At 38.3% G+C, this 18,599-nt stretch overlaps 4 protein-coding genes across 4 annotated transcripts in view; 3 read left to right on the forward strand and 1 right to left on the reverse strand.

The window, feature by feature from the left end:
- The window catches only part of Cep97 (centrosomal protein 97kDa), a 66,414-nt gene that overhangs the window by 5,609 nt on the left and 42,206 nt on the right, over positions 1-18,599 (reverse strand). The gene's annotated exons all lie outside the window — the stretch shown is intronic.
- Positions 315-4,410, forward strand: Tam (DNA polymerase gamma, catalytic subunit tam). The gene is made up of 2 exons (XM_071787124.1): positions 315-456; positions 527-4,410. The coding sequence occupies exon 2, from the start codon at positions 598-600 to the stop codon at positions 4,408-4,410; it is 3,813 nt and encodes a 1,270-aa protein (XP_071643225.1). The 5' UTR covers positions 315-456; positions 527-597.
- On the forward strand, positions 4,534-6,292 carry LOC139818432 (probable RNA-binding protein EIF1AD). The gene is made up of 2 exons (XM_071787134.1): positions 4,534-4,800; positions 5,011-6,292. Exons 1-2 carry the CDS (start codon positions 4,534-4,536, stop codon positions 5,212-5,214), a joined length of 471 nt encoding a protein of 156 aa, XP_071643235.1. The 3' UTR covers positions 5,215-6,292.
- LOC139818430 (neuropeptides capa receptor-like) lies at positions 8,854-17,922 on the forward strand. Its single transcript, XM_071787130.1, has 6 exons — positions 8,854-10,361; positions 14,811-14,901; positions 14,996-15,195; positions 15,847-16,098; positions 16,649-16,964; positions 17,457-17,922. Exons 1-6 carry the CDS (start codon positions 10,076-10,078, stop codon positions 17,710-17,712), a joined length of 1,401 nt encoding a protein of 466 aa, XP_071643231.1. The 5' UTR covers positions 8,854-10,075; the 3' UTR covers positions 17,713-17,922.

An 18,599-nucleotide genomic window follows, 5' to 3' on the forward strand; every position in this document is an offset into this window, starting at 1 on the left:
CTCTACAGTCAAAGTGTTTTGTGTGAACCAGAGATCTCTCGAATTTATTAGAATTGCTTTTGTCAGCGAAATATGGATGTATTTAAATTAGCTAATTACATTGATGTATTTGTTTCATTATTTTTAATATTGTTGCAGAGAAAGCTCTGCGGTTGTAATTAAAAATAGGAAGCGAGAGGAGCGTCTGCGGCTATTGATTTTCAAATCGCGTGATCGAGAGAGTGGAATATGGCGGCTCTGCGTACTTATAGTGCGTATTTCAAGCCTGAAGTTAGGCCCGTGCGGGGCTCGAACAGGATGGCCAACCTGCCCGAAAACGCCTGACTTCAGACGTGATTGGATTGGACGTGACGGTGACGTGCATCTCTCTCATTTCGTCAAGATACAATTTTATAATTCATCGAATTACTGTTTTCCCGGAGAAAACGCGATTTGCTTGATTCAGCGCCGGTTCGGGTAAGATTTTGTTTTTTTCGTTTTTTCCTTTATTGAAACTGCATCTTCGTAATGCGCACGGCTTCGACAGCCTCGGCTGTCGAAGCACGTGTCTCGTTGTAGCCGCGTGGTGTTACGAACGGGGAGCGAGAGGCCGGTAAGATGAGACTGAGGACTCGCTTGATTAACATTTGCATTCGGCACAAGTGCGTGGACGCGCGGGACGGCGTCGGAGCTTCCAAGAGGACTCGGTGGAAGAGGGTGCGTCTGAAGAGCGCCCAAGACGCGGAACCTAACCGGGAGAGCCTAACCTCCAAGAGCGACAAATCTACCACGAGTTCTCTTTACAACTCGCCTGTGATACCTGTTAATTTCGAAGCGGGCTTCCTCAAGTTGTTCACAGAGTCTGAGAGAGCACCGAGCAAGTCGAACGTCAGTACGCTGGCGTCGAGGAAGTCGGTGACGAAACTACATGTAAATCCAAATGTAGTATTTAAAAGTATTAAAGTTCGTGACATCAACAGGCGAATGACTGGATCGGATTCACAGCTGTATCAAAGTGACACTCGAGAATTAAGGAAATTGGAAAATAATACGGATGTTGATTCGAATGATGGTTCAGATTCGAAGAAAAATAATGTTAGAGTTAATGAAATAAATATGCAAATGCTGCCTGAAGCGCTACACCGCCAATTGTTCAGGAAGGACGACAAAGAAGACGGTCTCTCCGAGGAGGAAGTTAACAGTGTGAAGAAAAATTTAGGCACATACGGTATAAATGTGGAGGACGCGACCAGATTGCCGGATGTGAACTTGAGGCTACCAGCTTTAGAAGGAAAAGATATAGAGGAGCATTTCTATAATATTGGGAAAGCGCAAGCTAAGCCGTATTTAAAAATCATAAGTGACATTATGAAGGACATTCCCGAGATGCCGAAGCAGTGGCTCTTCGAAGAAGGATGGACCAGATACACGGCGGACGGTACAGCAGAAAGCGTAGATTATCCGCTGGAAGACGGTGTAATTTTCGACGTTGAAGTTTGCATGAAACAAGGGCCTTTGCCTACTCTAGCTACTGCGGTCAGTAATGAAGCCTGGTACGGTTGGGTGTCGAATTCCTTGGCGCACAGCATCAGTCAAACGTTTGACACACAGTTCGCACCAAGTATGCTTGTTCCTATGGAGAGTAACGGAGAGGAATACGGATCTAGACTTAATCAGCATCAGAAGAAACCAAAGATTGTCGTAGGTCATAATGTGTCGTACGACAGAAGTAGAATTAAGGAGCAGTATTGGCTGAATTCCACGGGAACTCGTTTCCTCGACACCATGTCGTTGCACGTGTGCGTCAGCGGTGTCAACAGCTACCAAAGAGCGCTATTGTTGTCCAAAAAGGCAAACACGGAGAAGGAGATCTGGCAGTCCACCACGTCGTTGAACAGCTTGAGAGAAGTGCATAAGTTGTACTGTGGCCACGAGATAAGTAAAGAGGCGAGAGATTTATTCGTCGAAGGTACTATTGAAGATATTAAGAATAATTTCAATATGTTAATGTCCTACTGTGCCTCTGATGCAGTTGCCACTCACAATATACTACGCAATCTATTCCCGCTCTTTCAGGAGAGATTCCCTCATCCGGTTACGCTGGCCGGAATGTTGGAACTCGGCTCGGCGTACTTGCCGGTGAATTCTAATTGGCAGAGATACTTGGAGGAATCGGAGTCGACGTTCGACGACTTGAACTACGAAGCGAAATTCACTCTCGCCAAGAGGGCCGACGCTGTTTGCCATCTCATGCACGACGAGAAATACAAGGAAGATTTGTGGATGTGGGATCAAGATTGGAGCACGCAGAAAATTAAGATGAAAAGCAAAGTTTCGAAAATAAAGCCTGTTGGCGTAGAAACAAATGTAGCGGAAAAAACGGAAGGGCAGTCAGACATTAAGAAGTATTTATCGGACGACGAAGAAGAAGAGGAGGATCCTTTGGCAAAGAAATTCGCGTATTTGGAGGAAACCAGGCATTTGTTACCAGCTAGAATGCCGCACATGCCGGGATATCCAGCGTGGTATAGGAAGCTCTGTCCCAAGCAAAGCGAGGAAGACTGGGCGCCAGGTCCGCAGAATATTAGCACTTCCATGCAGGTGGTTCCGAAGCTGCTGAATCTGACGTGGGAGAAGTATCCGTTGCATTACATAAAGGATCACGGTTGGGGAATTCTGGTGCCTTACAACGACGATCCCGACATCGAGACTGAACTGCCGTTGAAGAATCTTTTGGAGCAGTGTCCTTTGCCATCGTCCAGTCCGTCCAGGGACATCGCCGACGACGCGATGGCCACCTTGAGCACCGATGTGCAGAACGATCTTCACAAGATAGAATTCTGGCGATTTAAAAAGAAGCAGAACGAGTCGCACAACGAAACGTACAAGGGCACTGGCATATGGTGCAACGTCGATCTCGACAATTGCTGCTACTTTTTCAAGCTGCCGCACAAGAATGGTGCCAATTACAACGTCGGCAATCCGCTCGCCAAGGACTTCCTCAACAAGTTCTCCGAGAATGTACTTGCCGGCTTGGACGTCAGCGCCGCGGAGGTGTTGAAGATCGCTCGTATGCTGTCCTACTGGCGTAACAATCGCGACAGGATCATGTCGCAGATGGTGATATGGCTGGACGATCACTCTTTGTCCGGCATTATCAAGAGAACGAAGCGGCACACGCGTTACGGCGCGATAATACCTCAAGTGATTGTTTCCGGTACCTTGACGCGTCGCGCCGTGGAGCCCACGTGGATGACAGCGTCAAACGCGCACGTCGAACGAATTGGCTCCGAGCTCAGAGGCATGGTGCAAGCGCCGCCGGGATACAACATCGTCGGCGCCGACGTGGACAGTCAGGAATTGTGGATCGCCTCGATCATCGGAGATGCGTACTACAAGCGTATTCACGGAGCGACGCCTTTCGGCTGGATGACCCTCATCGGTACCAAGTCCAACGGCACTGACATGCACAGCGTCACTGCTAAGGCCATCGGCATCTCGCGCGATCACGCCAAAGTCATCAACTACGCCCGCATCTACGGTGCCGGCCAGAAGTTTGCCCAACGACTGCTGAAACAGTTCAATCCGTCTATGACGGACACCGAGGCCACTTCTAAGTCACGCAAGATGTTTGCTCTTACCAAGGGTAAGAAGAAATTTCGGTTGAAGGCTGAATTCGTCAACGATGACTTGGAGGATATTCCCTACACTTCCTCTCAGGCATCTCAGTTAGCGAAGGCCTACGGCAAAGGGTTACAGGACATTTTCCAGAAGAGCGAGTGGACAGGCGGCTCGGAATCAGCTATGTTCAACCGATTGGAACAGATCGCCGGTAGTCAACATCCAGTCACGCCGTTCCTCAACGCCAGATTGAGCCGCGCCCTGGAGATCACCAATACCGACAATGACGACAAGTTCTGGCCCACCAAAATTAATTGGGTGGTGCAGAGTGGCGCGGTAGACTTCCTTCACCTGATGCTGGTCTCCATGAGATGGCTAATGAGAGATAACGCTAGATTCTGCCTGTCGTTTCACGATGAAGTGAGATATCTGATCCCATCCAGGTACAAGTACAACGCTGCGCTGGCCATGCACGTGACCAACTTGATGACGAGATCGTTCTGCGCTTCTAGACTAGGCATGAGAGATTTGCCGATGTCGGTAGCGTTCTTTGCTGCCGTGGAAGTCGATACTGTCCTTCGCAAAGAGTCCACACACGATTGCAAGACCCCGTCGAATCCTCACGGCTTACAAAACGGATACGAAGTACCACCCGGGGAAAGTTTAGATGTTTGGGCCACCTTGGAAAAATCCGGCGGTTCGCTAGGCTATTGGCACGATGCGAAAAGTCGCAAAGTTAAATCAGACGCGGATCTCACCGCTGAAAAATCGCCGCGGTCTTTCAAAAAGCTACTTAAACGGAAATTATAAAACCCATTTCGTATCGCGATTTTCAAAAATGTAAAATTTTGTCTCAATATTCAAATAAAAGGAAAATCAATGAAGGGAGAATAAAAAATTAATGGTATTTTTAATTTAATTTCACAGATCACGATGTCGTCTGCAACGAAGCGTAAATACGTTTTTCAAGAACTCGACGATATGACCCTTCCCACGGATTCACAAAGCATCGTACGAATTGTACAGGCGCGCGGCCACAATCTTCACGAAGTTGTCACGCCTACCGGAGAACAGTTCATCGTCTCGATGCCCACCAAATTTAGGCAAAATATCTGGGTAAAGAGAGGTGACTACATTGTTATCGAACCCATCATGGAAGGCAAGAAAGTCAAGGGCGAAATTGTTAAGATACTCACAAAGGTAATTTATTGCCTTAAAGCAATTTAGCAATACTTACATATATTTAGCGATATCATTTTTTTTTTTATTCCTTCTGTTTATCGTCTCAAAAATATTCTCTGATTCAAATATATTAACTCTATTATAAAAAAAATATTCAAATTGATTTTTTTGCAAGCGTTAAAAAGACCTATCTCTTTTATTAATATGAATAAATATATGCATTTTCAGGATCACATAAAATGGTATCGTGCACAGAATTGTTGGCCGCCGGAATTCGATGAGGATCCAAAGAGGAATGGACATTCAATACCAACGAATTACACTAAGTGCGACGACGAAGAGCTTTTCGTAAATACGAATAGGTGCCCCACTAATCAGAAAATAAGTGACAATGAAAGTGATTCAGATTCTAGTGAATCTGATTCTCATTAGCTCGTGACTTTTCTTTTTGAAATATAAGTTTCATATTATGTCCGTCCTTCTTGAATTTGGACAGCGACATCGCGGGTCTGCGTAAAAAACGCAATCAAATAAATCCATTGCTGATGAAAAGCGGAATGGGTAATTGGGAAGGCATACAAAGGTCATTAATGCTAAATTGTTGCTGCAGGATTTCACGAGCAGTAATTTATTCATAAATCATAACAAGACGAAGTAAAATAGCAAATTAATAGAAGGATTTACATGGTGCAAGGTATTTGCTATTATCTCCACTTTACTCCGACCTGCTGGATACGGTTAAAATAATACAACCTCTTCATATTTGCAAGTTCTATGCTATCGCAATCATACAGTATCAACTAAAACATGTAGTGAATATATTGAACAGTGATTTATTAATAAATTCATACATAAATAATTAATATGATACAATATAGTATACGAGGTATTGCCATATTCTCTTCGATATCGCATTTTGTCAACATTTCTGCTGTTACACCACCAAAACTACCAATTCTAACTATAGCTGTCGTTAATTCTCGTATTTTCTCATAATTTTCAACGATGCTTAAATCTTTACCATATTCAAATCCCATCTAAATCTAGAATATCTCTTCTATTAATTTGCTCTTTTACTTTATCTTGTTTTGTTTATATTTATATATTTCATGTCTTTTATGAGATGCGGCAGACGAAACCTTATTTTGTAGTGTACTGAATATATATTTTAATAAATATCGAGCAAGAACAGAATCAGTTTACATTAAAAAATTACGTTCAAAAACCTCATCTCGAACTTCGTCTGCCGCATCTCTTCTTCGTCTTCCTTCTCTTTCCTGCTTGTTGGATACCACCAGCGACAAAATTAACCGGCGCTGTATAATTCTAAGGGCCCATGTTAAAGATATTGAAAAATAATCTGGCAGATAATTCATTTTCATCGCTGTAGTCTGCCTATTCCTGTTGATATACATATATAATTTTGTAATTAAAAAGTACTTTTTCTATTTTTACTATCGCTGTGTATATAGTTAATAATATAGTTAATAATAAAACTATTTTGGCAACATCGAACTTGATTTTCTATCCTACTCAGAATTATCGTAAAATTTAATTTAAACTAGCTTCTTGCAAAAAATTTGAAAATTCTTTTTATAGCTTACATTCTCTAAATCAAAATAAATTTTTTGCAACAATATTTAAGCCATTTATTTCACTTTATTATTTTCAATCAAGTGATTTACTGCTTTTTGAGCAATTTTAAAGCTGCTTATTTCCTCCACCAAGGAGATTACTCGATTGCCATCTCAGCGAATTCAAGAAGAGGAAATTGAAGTCAAGGAGTAGAGGAAATCTGAAAGATTTAAAACGTACTCTTATAAATATATACTTGACCCAGTTTTTTATCAAGTTTCCTATATCCAGTGCACATGATTGATATTGTCCTGGCGACGGCGACGGTTCACATCTTTGCGGCAAACTCGCAACTCGCTAAATTCGATTTAGGTACGCGTTTTCAGAAAAGTTACGCCACGTTTTTTGCCGCGTCTATCAGAAGTTTTGGTTACGCCACGCTTTTTGCTGCATCTATCAGAAGTTTCGACAGAATGACATACTCATCCATTTCAGTTAAAACGAACTTGTGAAGATGTCATTTCCGTATTTACGTGAGAATAATGCTCAAGTTTCCTTGATGTCTGCTTGCGGCAATTTTTCTTATTAAACTAGAGGATTTACGGAACTCTCACAATAAAAACAAGTGAATAGAAGGATATTCTAATGGATTGATTCTGTAAAATTAAGTTTATAAATTAAGAATTGTTTTCAAAATCAATTTTATCTCCTATCTCATTTTCTCTGCAAAAGCTAATTCTCTTGGACTTATTAATTAATTATAAAAACAATTTTTAAAATGTTCAATTTCACTTCGTCATTTCCTACAACGTAAAAACAATCGGACACGTGGAAAAATTTTAAATTAAACAGGGACAATGTACGAATCAAATTAACAACAGATTTCCGCGGGGACATTTCGCAGACTTATAAAAACTATATATTTAAAAACTTAAGAATATTTTTAAGGATACGACTCAACACGGGATAGAATTATTAATAAAAGTCCGCTGTTCCTTTCTGTTTGAAAAAGATAGATATACACAATATGAATGCAAAATCTACGCGAAACGAAACGTTCTGTTTATGACATACAAAAGAATTGTGTTACGGCTCGCATTAGAAACGCGTTAGCGACGTTAGCAAAAACGATTTATTTCGATTTAAGAAGTCACTTCGGCACAGATAAGGGATGATTTACTGGCTTTGGGTCGGCTGAATCCTTTTGACGTGGAGCAAACATAAAGCTGAAAGGGAGAAATATTACACAAATGCTGGTAGCACGGAAGAAACAAAAATTTATGTTCTCTAGTATATAAAAAATAGATTTAACGAGAGAAAATAACAAGTAGCCGAGTTATAATATTTATTATAATAATAAGTGTGTGTGTGTGACACAGGACCGATACAATATACAATCAATTAGAGAAAATGCCATTTACTGATTGGATCTTGGTAGCCTAATAATAATATTTCTACGTGAATTTTATAATATTTATTATTTTAACATACTAGGACAATATATGAATTAAATTTCAAAGTTTTTGAATTCTTATATTTTAAAATTTCTTTATTTTCCATTTTCAATTTCAGAAAAAAGTAACAATTAGATGCGAGTACATGATAGTACCAATTTTATGTACCTTTTTTAAAGAGTAGATTAAGTTTTAATTTTCTGTATATTAAATAATTTTTTCGTAACGCGTACACATTGATTATATTATTCTTTTTACTGTTTTTTTTTTTTTAGTTTTTTATTTAGATTGGAAAGCGAATTTTTCATGTATCTCGGGGGGGAAAAAAACCATGGTTGCGCGGTTTGACCGAGATTTTTTTCAACAATTAAAAAAGCGCATGTTACGGACACGCAAGCATTATCACAGGAGCATCCACTGTAAAAATTTATTTCATGACAAGCATGAAACTAGTTTATATTTTTTTTATAAATCATATATATTCTTTATAATGTTATTTTGGAATTGTCTCTTCTGTCATTCGTGTAGTATTTATTAAACAATGCACTTTTTCACTGTCAAAAAGATGATCTGCAAATAAAATTGTAATACAAAACTATATAGTTTAACTCGTTAATTAATTGATAACGATGATCTCCTACACAGAATTATCAGAATGGAAAGGCCGCCAGGAGTGTTTTAAAAACTTGACTGCGCGAAATTTAATTATCTGAAACTTTTTCATGCTTGCAAATCGAATTGATAAAAACCTAATCTAAAATGCTCATATTGCTTCCAAAACTTTAAAGTGATTTCAAGAGAACTTCGAAACAATCGAGAAAAAGTATGTAATTAAGTTTTAAGGTTTTAAGAAAAGTTTTCTCTTCAAAAAAATAATGACTTATTAAATTCGCATGTTTTATTTCTTTGCGGAAAAAATTGCACTCAAAAGTTCCATCGTCATCTCGATAGGAACTCTCTGGAAACTGCCTCTGAACTTCGAAATGATCGAATATTAAAACGGTATATTGGTCAGTGACGCGGAATTTTCTGCGACATAACCACCTTCAGAAAGAGATCTGATCCGATGCTATCCGTTGAAGGAAATTCGCTATCAGCGGAATCTACGGACAGAGCAGTCGACAGGTGTTTGTGGTGGTATCATCGAGATCAACGCGTTCAGTTCATACTCGGCGACGTTCTATCGCGGATGACGGCTCGTTCTAACATCTTCTTCGCGATAGACGTGATTTAACTTTCGCTGGTATCAGATCGATAGCGCCGATTGACATGCCCAAACAATCGGATCGGTGACCTTGCATAAGCCGCGAAGACACGTGTTTCACTTGAGATTACAAACACTCGTGTGCTTTTCGAGCTGATATGTTGCTCCGACCGAACGTTGTGTCTCGCGAACGCTATAAATTGTAAACAGCGCGTCTTCCAGCAACGAGCCGGAGTTCGTCGAATTTCGTTTATATATAACGATTTGTTGAAAGTGGAACTCGATCACTGCAATATTGCAAGCTTCCCGGTTATATTGCGGTTTCATCGTCGGAAATTCGAGAGAGTATGTGGAAAAAAATAATAAAAAAAAAAGATAAAAGTGAAAACCGTAGCAATGTGCGAAAATTGTGTATAGTGACGGAGCGCCGCGATCGCGGATTGTAACGCTGCGTAAATATTCAAGCGGCAATTGAAAGCGTGATATTTGCCTATGACTCTTCGAGTACAATTATAATGATAATCTAATTCCAATTAAATTATGATTATAATTCTTGCGATACTTGGCAGCGAAACTTGAGCTAAATTGGAGCGTGAAATAATTCGTTCATAATAGTGCGAATGGATAGGGGAAACGTTTATTTTGCCAAATAGCAATAAACGTATTCACGCTTTTATCAGCACCTTACTCAATTTGCGAGATTGTTCTCAAAGGACTAATACGAACATTGCATTTGGAATTGCTTTTCACGTATGCAGTCTTGGGATTCGGTTGGAAAAGCTATAATAAGGACGCACGAGTGCCTATTACCTTATCAGCTTCGCGTTAGCTTCCTTCCACTATTCCGGAAGGATTCTGGGAGAAGAAAGCCTCTACCGTCGCAAGTGAGTGACCCATTAACAATCAGCGAAAGAAGGTTTGCTGACGGGTTATCGAGGCGTTTCTTTGTTTGCGCGCGCGATACTGGAGACTTGTGATAAATCAGAATGTACATACGCGAAGGTGTCGTCGCGATGAGTCGAACCAACGTGTGACATCCTCGCGAGGAGAGTTTCGAAGCATGGGGACGTCGAGCATGGACGAGAACGACACGCTCGATTTCTGGCGGGACTGGGATCTGAGCAACCTGACCGAGGCTGAGTACCTGAGCAAGGTGCTGGGGGACAAGTACATGCCTCTCAGGCTGGCGATACCGCTCACGATCGCCTACGTGGTGATCTTCATCACCGGGGTCTTCGGCAATGTCGCCACGTGCACGGTCATCATCCGGAACTCGTCCATGCAGACCGCCACCAACTACTACCTCTTCAGTCTGGCCATATCTGATCTCACTCTACTCATACTTGGTGAGCGAACAAAGGATGGCACGCAAATGTCGGGATGCAATTGCTTCTCCGTGTTGCCTTTGTACATAGAAAAGAAAAAGAAGTATCGAATCAAAACTTATATGATCAAATTAACGCGTTTGTTGTTTCGTATATATGCAACAATCTATAATATTTTTATAAGAATTTCAATTTTTTTTTTTATTGAACTATATAAAATGACCTTATTCAAGCAAGTTTTCGTCGTTTAGTTTAACACGATATAATCTCATTTCAAGATTTTCATGTTGAAATTAAATATATTTTCAAATTAAGAATATTCTTTTTTCTGTGCACTTCGAGCGTTATATTTGTAGACCAATATTCCTCAAATTTTAATCTTAATCAATTGTTTGACGCGATTATACCTCGTTTCTCTCACCAGCGCAGTGAGAACCAGTAAAAAGAAATCATGTTAGTGATGTCTCGATTAGGATGATCTTGTCAGATATAATGACTATAATTGCTGATAATAAAACTGTTAATAATTTGTACAAAATAAATATTCTCAACTCAGAGTTTTAAGTAGAGAAACTGAATTTACAATGTTCTTTTAAAATGTAAAAGAGTATTTTAGTAATAAATAAAGGTAGATAGCATCAGATATAATAGCATCAGATATCTAACATTCCTAGTGTAAGTTAATACTCGATGCGGAATCAATGTTTAAACAACTTTTAATGGTAGCAAAATGAAAGACGCTCGCAGACGACTTTAATAAAAGAATACCTCTATAATGTAAAACGAAAGAAATAGGAAACATATATGATACTACATGCTTATTGCTATTTAAATAAAATATGAGCCTTAATAGGATGTTTGCTTAGGTATACAAACAAAATCTCTGCCTTCACCTTCTTCAAAATGTCTTTCCTCTTTATCATTCTGAAAATAGCAGATGACATAAATGAAAGATTTAATAAAAAAAACCTCTATAATGTAAAACGAAAGAAATAGGAACATGTATGATACTACATGCTTATTGCTATTTAAATAAAATACGAGCCTTAAATAAGATGTTTGCCTAAGTATACAAACGAAATCTCTGCCTTCACCTTCTTCAAAATGTCTTTCCTCTTTATCATTCTGAAAATAGCAGATGACATAAATGTAAGATTTAATGGGACACGGACTAAGCTATTTCGCGTTTCACGCAACTCCGCGTTCTTTGTTCGCGTTTCACATATATTCTTTATCTCGCATAATGCGTAGAATCTTATACGAATTATAACGCAAATTATATATTCGCGAGCGGAAAGTTCGTTCCCCCCCCCCCGCTTATCGCTCTCGCTTCAATCGGGGATCGATACAAAGCAACGTCGATGACCGAATCGCCTCTGGCTGGCAAATCAACAGCTTGTTAACTGGCACTTCGCTCGCTGATAATGCGATTTTGATAATTGGTAAAGCGATTGATAACGATAGGTGGTTTGACTAAACCGTTCTCGTTTGGATAATGTGGAATAATAGATATGCCGCGGTGTCGATTTGGTCGAGAACTTGTCTGCAAAATGTATAACTTTCGTCGGACTATTCCTAGCGCAGAGTTAAGGTGCAAAAAGGCCTTAATTATGAATGAGGTCAAATGCCATCAGAGGAACAAGTTGGTTCGGATTTAAAGCCGATAGAATGACAAAATGGAACCAATCCCTTTAGCGTGGTGACAAATAAAACTGAGAATCCCTAGCAATAGTAGCAATTTACGTAATTTTAACGAACGATATCGATCGATGAAAAGTATTGTAAAACTGTAACGCTTCAGTATTATTCGCACATTTTTATCACATTTACAATAGAAATGAAATATTGAATATCAGATAAATATAAGTGTTCCCTTTGTCAAAGCTGTTGATAAAATACTACGGGGAAACGACTGTAACTGAGAATGTGCTCAAAGATGCAATTAAAATCGTTTTCATCGATACTGCCGAAGTATTCAGTCGCCAATATATATTTCACATCTATACTCTCTAAATTTGAATCAGTGACTATTCCCTGATTCAGATTTAGAGAGATAAGTAATTTATAACTTTGATTAATTTTAACAGTATCATTAGTAACGCTTGACGACGCGAGCGTTTCAAAACACGACGGAGGCGATCTTTCATCAGGATAAATAAAATCAATTATTGTGTTATCTGTATTATCGCAATCACATACACAACACACAGCAACTTGCCACGAGATACTCTCCTGCCTTCCTAGCATTGACGCAAGTAGATAAAAGCTTGAAATTAATCTCCGTTTTAATGTGTACAATCGCGATTGTTATCTGCACGGTGGTCTGTTTGTTCGATGGTAACAACGACGTTCGTATTTACGTCATTGCGAGGAATCCGCGAGACTGAAAACTTGGATATGATAACAATTCTACGCAAAAGCTCTGAGAGACAGGCTATTGTTGTTCGCTATTTTAAATAGCTCACTATTTTAATATATGTAACGTACTGCGAGGGAAGTCAATGCCTGTATCGCATAATATATGGACTAATTTGAATAACATCTTGAATAATACCTGAACAGCATTCGGTGTGCTAAATAAGGATTTAGTAAAAATCCAAAATTTCTAGTATTAAAAACAGACAGGTACAGATAAATATTGATTTCGGTCTCACGAATAAATTAAAACTGGCGTGTTCGCTAAAATTGAAATATAGGAATTGTTTGTAAAGAAAAATATCGTAAAAAGTCAGCAGCAGACGTGCAAACTATTCAAACGGTCGGGAATACCGAGAGGGATGCGCCACTCACGAGAAGAATTTAATTATAAATCGGTTGTCGGTTCTGGCATGAGAGAGTGAAAGAGAAAGAGACTGAAATAATCACGACCGCGTGTTCATAGAGTTGACGAGTAAAAAGCGGTTTTGCATCACAATAAAAGATTCCGCGCTTCGTTAGGTGACGAATGTTATTGTATAACATGGGCGTTGCTTTTAGAAAACGTTAGGCACAATAGGAACGACCGAAGGGTTTCTACTCGAGGAAGCTATACCATTCACGATAAGTTCACATCAACTTCCGATAGTAGGAACCGGGTAGTAGGAACTTACGAGGGTTTCGGTGCCCATTTTGAAGCTTTACAAAAAGACGAACGTGCAGGACGACTATACATATCGGATGACTATATTGGACAGTTTTCATGCTTTGGGAAATGATTGGAAAGTACAAAATCCGGCTTACATCGCGACGAGAAATACCGAAAAAAGTGCAGTTTTAATGTTTTATTAATAAAAATTACACCGTGCTTTATTTCCCAATTAATTTCTAATGGACTCTATAAGATGTTATATTACTCTCTTGATGCTTTCGTTTAGAATTTCGTTCTTGCCAGATTATCGTTAGAAGAACGATCTTTGTATCGTGCGCTAGCAAAAAAATCGCTTAAGAGAATTAATGCAAATTGATAAGTGTTATTATAGATAAGACATTAATTTATGGGAACAGAATTGGCCACTGCTTCCTTTTAATCTCTTTCACTTTTCGGTCTCTGTACTCTGATTTCCATTACCTCATACACGTATACGTAAATTATATTTATTCATGAGAGTTAAAATATTCATTAGAATTTAAATAGAATTAAAATTTACATTGTAAAATAGTTAAAATCAAAGTAAAGAGAGACAGAAAGAGAAAAACACATAAAAGGGAGAGAACGAGAAAAAACGTGAAAAGTTGGTACAAAAGCAATAGAAAAAGACTGATGACTTTCCATTAACGATCAGATGACGGAATAAAGATTTTTGTTGAAAGACACCATCATTAATTAAAACACAAATATACGAATGGCGTTCATTGAATTTATTCAAGTCACAACAATACGCGACGAATGTTCAGCTCGTTTTCATAGCGGAGGATAATGCGTGAAAGTTATTTTAATTTGCTCACGGAGTGCGCGCAACCTCGTTAATATTGTCATAATGTGATACGGTATGATGCCTTCGCACTAATTACCAGCCAGGCTTAAGTCAGTCGTAAATCTGCTTTTCGGAAAATTAATTTACGCCCGCGCGGAGAAGAGGAGAGAAGAATTACGCAAGCGTTTTACTCCAGAGTCGTACGAAACTTTGATGCCGACGTGCATTAAAGTAAATGAAAACGCGGAGAGATTAAAGCAAAAAATCGAGTATCGTGTCCCTTTGGCGAGAAAGAAAAGCAAAACTTAAAAGTGACACGGCGTGCATATAATTTCTGTATAATTTTTTATTACGGGAAATATATTTAATTAAGCATGTGTTTGCATAAGTTTAATTACTTCTAAAAAGATCCAATGAGTATTTTTGGAGCATACAGGATGTTCCAGACTACTTGTATTTTCCTCTACGGAATCTTAGGCATTTTCGAGTCAATTTATCGAAGATTTAACGAAGCATGCATATAACATTGTTGGAATAATTTTCTAATGATCTATTAAACGCTAATTAATTATTTTAGGTCTTCCCAATGAGCTGAGCGTGTTCTGGCAGCAATATCCGTGGGCCCTGGGCACGGGGCTTTGCAAAATCCGGGCGTATGTGTCAGAAATGTAAGAAATTCCATCTTCCATCTCGTCTGGTCCTTTATTATCGCGCGAAGATATATCTGCATGCTCCATTAAATCCGAGCATCACTTTTCACAGGTCATCCTACGTGTCGGTTCTCACAATCGTGGCTTTCTCCATGGAAAGGTATTTGGCCATCTGTCATCCGTTGCGCGTCTATTCGATCAGCGGTCTCAGAAGACCGATACAGTTTATCGTTGCAGCTTGGTCAATTGGAATGGTCTCGGCCATACCGTTCGCGATTTATCCCAAGGTCAATTTCGTCGAATATCCGCCAGGTTAAGCAGACACATTAATTTCTTTGCGATTATCGTAAATATCCGATAATTAATTTATTCAAATCTTATAGTCTTTTAATGCTATTTTGCAATCTCAAGTCTTCATTTCTGTTAAGATCTTGTCAGAATTTTTTCTTGTATGCAACTAGTCCAAAATATTCAAAATTTAATTTCGAATAAAAGTGACAGTTTAGTTCGACCCAACTGGCAGTTTATTAAATAGCCATTCTCACACACACAACGTTTCAACGATAGTTTTTGGTCCTTATCAAGTCTAATCTAAGTCATAAATTTAAAATGTGGCTATTCCACGAAACATCTTAATAGTTATGAAGTTTTGTCTAGAACTATTAAGATGTTTCGTAGAATAGCCATATTTTAAATTTATGACTTAGATTAGACTTGATAAGGACCAAAAACTATCGTCGAAACGTTGTGTATGTGAGCATTGCTATATTTAATAAATTGCCAGTTGGGTCGAACTAAACTTTCACTTTGTTAATTATTATTACTGGCGATAAAAGGATTACTTTCTGTTAATTTTGAATGTATTCATAAATCTGAAACTATACAGTTTCAATACACAAATTTATTTAAAATAGTTATATAATTGGTCTGACCTACGTTCAAACGTTAAGTTACTCTTTTCAGGATCGGGAAATTATTCGGCTGATTCGGCGATTTGCGCGATGCTTCTGCCCGACATGCCAAAATATCCCCTTTACGAACTCAGTTGCATCGTATTCTTTCTGATACCGATGCTCGTGATCCTTGTGGTGTACACAAGGATGGGACTGAAGATCAAAAGCAGTACCAAAGAAACGCTTGGCCCGATACAAGGTTCCTACGTTCACGGCGATCATCGACAAGTTCAAACCAGAAAATCCGTCATCAGAATGCTAAGTACGATAATCATCATAATTTTTATTCTCCTTCTAATAATTTAATTGTAGCGATAATTTTTGATGCAGTTATGTAATAAGGAACTATGCGCCATTATAGAAGCGCTAAATTAAAACGCTCCTATTTTTTCGTAATACTTTACGTGAACAGGAGTTTCTAAAATCGCATATAATATATGGAATTGTATTTGAGAAGATTATAGTTCGATCATTATATTTGAGATAACGTTGGCGCAGAATTTTATTTCTACTGTTTTGCGAAATTTTTTCTCTAACGGAAAAAAAAACACTTTTGGCGTTGATTCCGCATTGCAGAACTGCGCCCAGTTAGAAAGTTGGCAAATGGCTAAGTAGAATTTTATGATCGCACTGTAATTTTTATTGGCAGCAACCAATTCTCGCGTACCTTTCTCTCTTTTTATTTCCAACATTTTTGTATTAAAAATTTTGGTAAATTAATATAAAAATTTCAGTAATTAAATTTGGCTTTCATAGTCCACTTTTGCTTTTTACTCCTTAAGTTTTCAAATTCTCTACGTGATTAATTTCAGGCGCGGTCGTTATCATGTTCTTCCTTTGCTGGGCGCCGTTTCACGCCCAGCGTCTGCTTTACATCTACGCACAGGAATCCGATTATTATCCGGACTTAAACCAATGCCTCTACATTGTGAGTGGCTGTCTGTATTACTTCAGCACTACCGTCAATCCAATACTCTACAATTTGATGAGCATCAAATACCGCCAAGCATTCATACAAACGATATGCTGCAGAACGAGGAGGCCGACGAGCAAATCTTTAATGGCAAAGGAATCTCATCCGCGTAGATGCGACTCCTCGAACGAACGAAGTGTTGTATGCTCTGTCAGGTATGAAAGTTCGATATTTTTCATGCCAGAGATTTAAAAGAATCATAGGTGTAATATATATATATAATAACCACATCAATATATCGATGAGTAAAAGCCATAGTGATGTAAGTCAAATTTTTAAAAATATTGACTTGTGTGCATAAATGTAATTTATATATTGTATTATATTATATATTGTATTATAGATCGCATCTATGCACACGAGTCAATATATCTTAAAAAATTTGACTCGATATGTATAAGATAAATATAATTTTAATATTATATAATTATCCTATATTTTACAGTAGAACGTATTTGTTAAACACCAATATTTTTTTTAAATTAGACACCAGGTCTGTTTTCTATTGCTAAACTGGCTGCACTAGTTCAAAGTTTATCTCTTTCCTTCCGATGTAAGTAAGTAAAAAAGACTCTGAACTAGTGCAGCCAATTCAGCTATAGAAAACAGATCCTATATATTACAACAATTTTACGTTTTTTCTTTAGGTATACGATTGCTCAAGCCAAAGAGATGTTTTGTTTTACGCCGAGTCGACAGGAAAGTATAAAGGATATCAACAGAACTAATGGGAATGCAAGCAATTTTTCTCAAAATGCTTACTCGTCACAAAAGGAAGATTCATCTTCGACGTTTCTCTTTGAACGAGGGCATCTTCTCGCTTACCAGCAGCCTAGCAACGAAAGCACAACGTCCACGAAAAGATCAGAAGATACTGTTTCCATAGCTAAAAGCAGTCTGTGATCTATTTTCATTCGCTTTTATTTAGATAAACAGATATAATGCGCATGTTGTAAATAAAACTGTAGACAGTTTGAGGTATCGATTATAAGCGCGAGAGGCTTTACTATATTGTAAATAGGTAGATAGCCCGAATTATTTTTTTTTATCGATTATAATGCGTCAAAATTTATTTTATACTATTTATTCGAGAATAAAGTTTTACACATATTATGCCTGATGTTTATTTTACGCGTTCGTGAATTTATGCAATTTTAGAACACAAATGTGTTAGGCCCCGCCATGAAAATAATAATTTTCGTCAAAATGCTGATACGATTATTTCCATACGAATCGTGATATGCTTTACATCGGCGAGCTATACTTTAATAAAGATAAATTTGCAGTAATAATGATTCAAGTGAGTTTTTAATAAAAAGCTCCATTGTCAATCCAACTCATTTCAGCAGTAATATTATCAGCTTGTTCCCGATCAATTCTCGACATGTAACGCGTATTTTCTTTTTTGCACAAATAAAACGTTACTTGTAGCAATTAATATCTTTCTACACAAAGAAAATAATATTCCTTTATATCGATTTTTTTAATATCTTCTCTAATTTACAATACCTCGCTTTATTTAATTTCCCAAGTTTTGCATAACAGATAGACGTATTCAAGCAATAATTTCTTTGCATTATATTCAAGTGACGTAGCTCATGCATTTATTTCAATTGAAATGAGATGCGTATTATATGCATAACGTAGCACCCTCCTTTGCTTTTTCGCCTCTCGACGTCAATAAGAACTTGGAGAATATTCAGCGCCGTGCAATTATTTACACATCCGTAGCTTTAAAGTCGCGTAGACAAGTCGTGAATGATGACTTTTTGCTATATATATAAAGCAAC

The sequence above is a fragment of the Temnothorax longispinosus genome, chromosome 8, assembly GCF_030848805.1.
Source record: "Temnothorax longispinosus isolate EJ_2023e chromosome 8, Tlon_JGU_v1, whole genome shotgun sequence".
Classification (NCBI taxonomy): domain Eukaryota; kingdom Metazoa; phylum Arthropoda; class Insecta; order Hymenoptera; family Formicidae; genus Temnothorax; species Temnothorax longispinosus.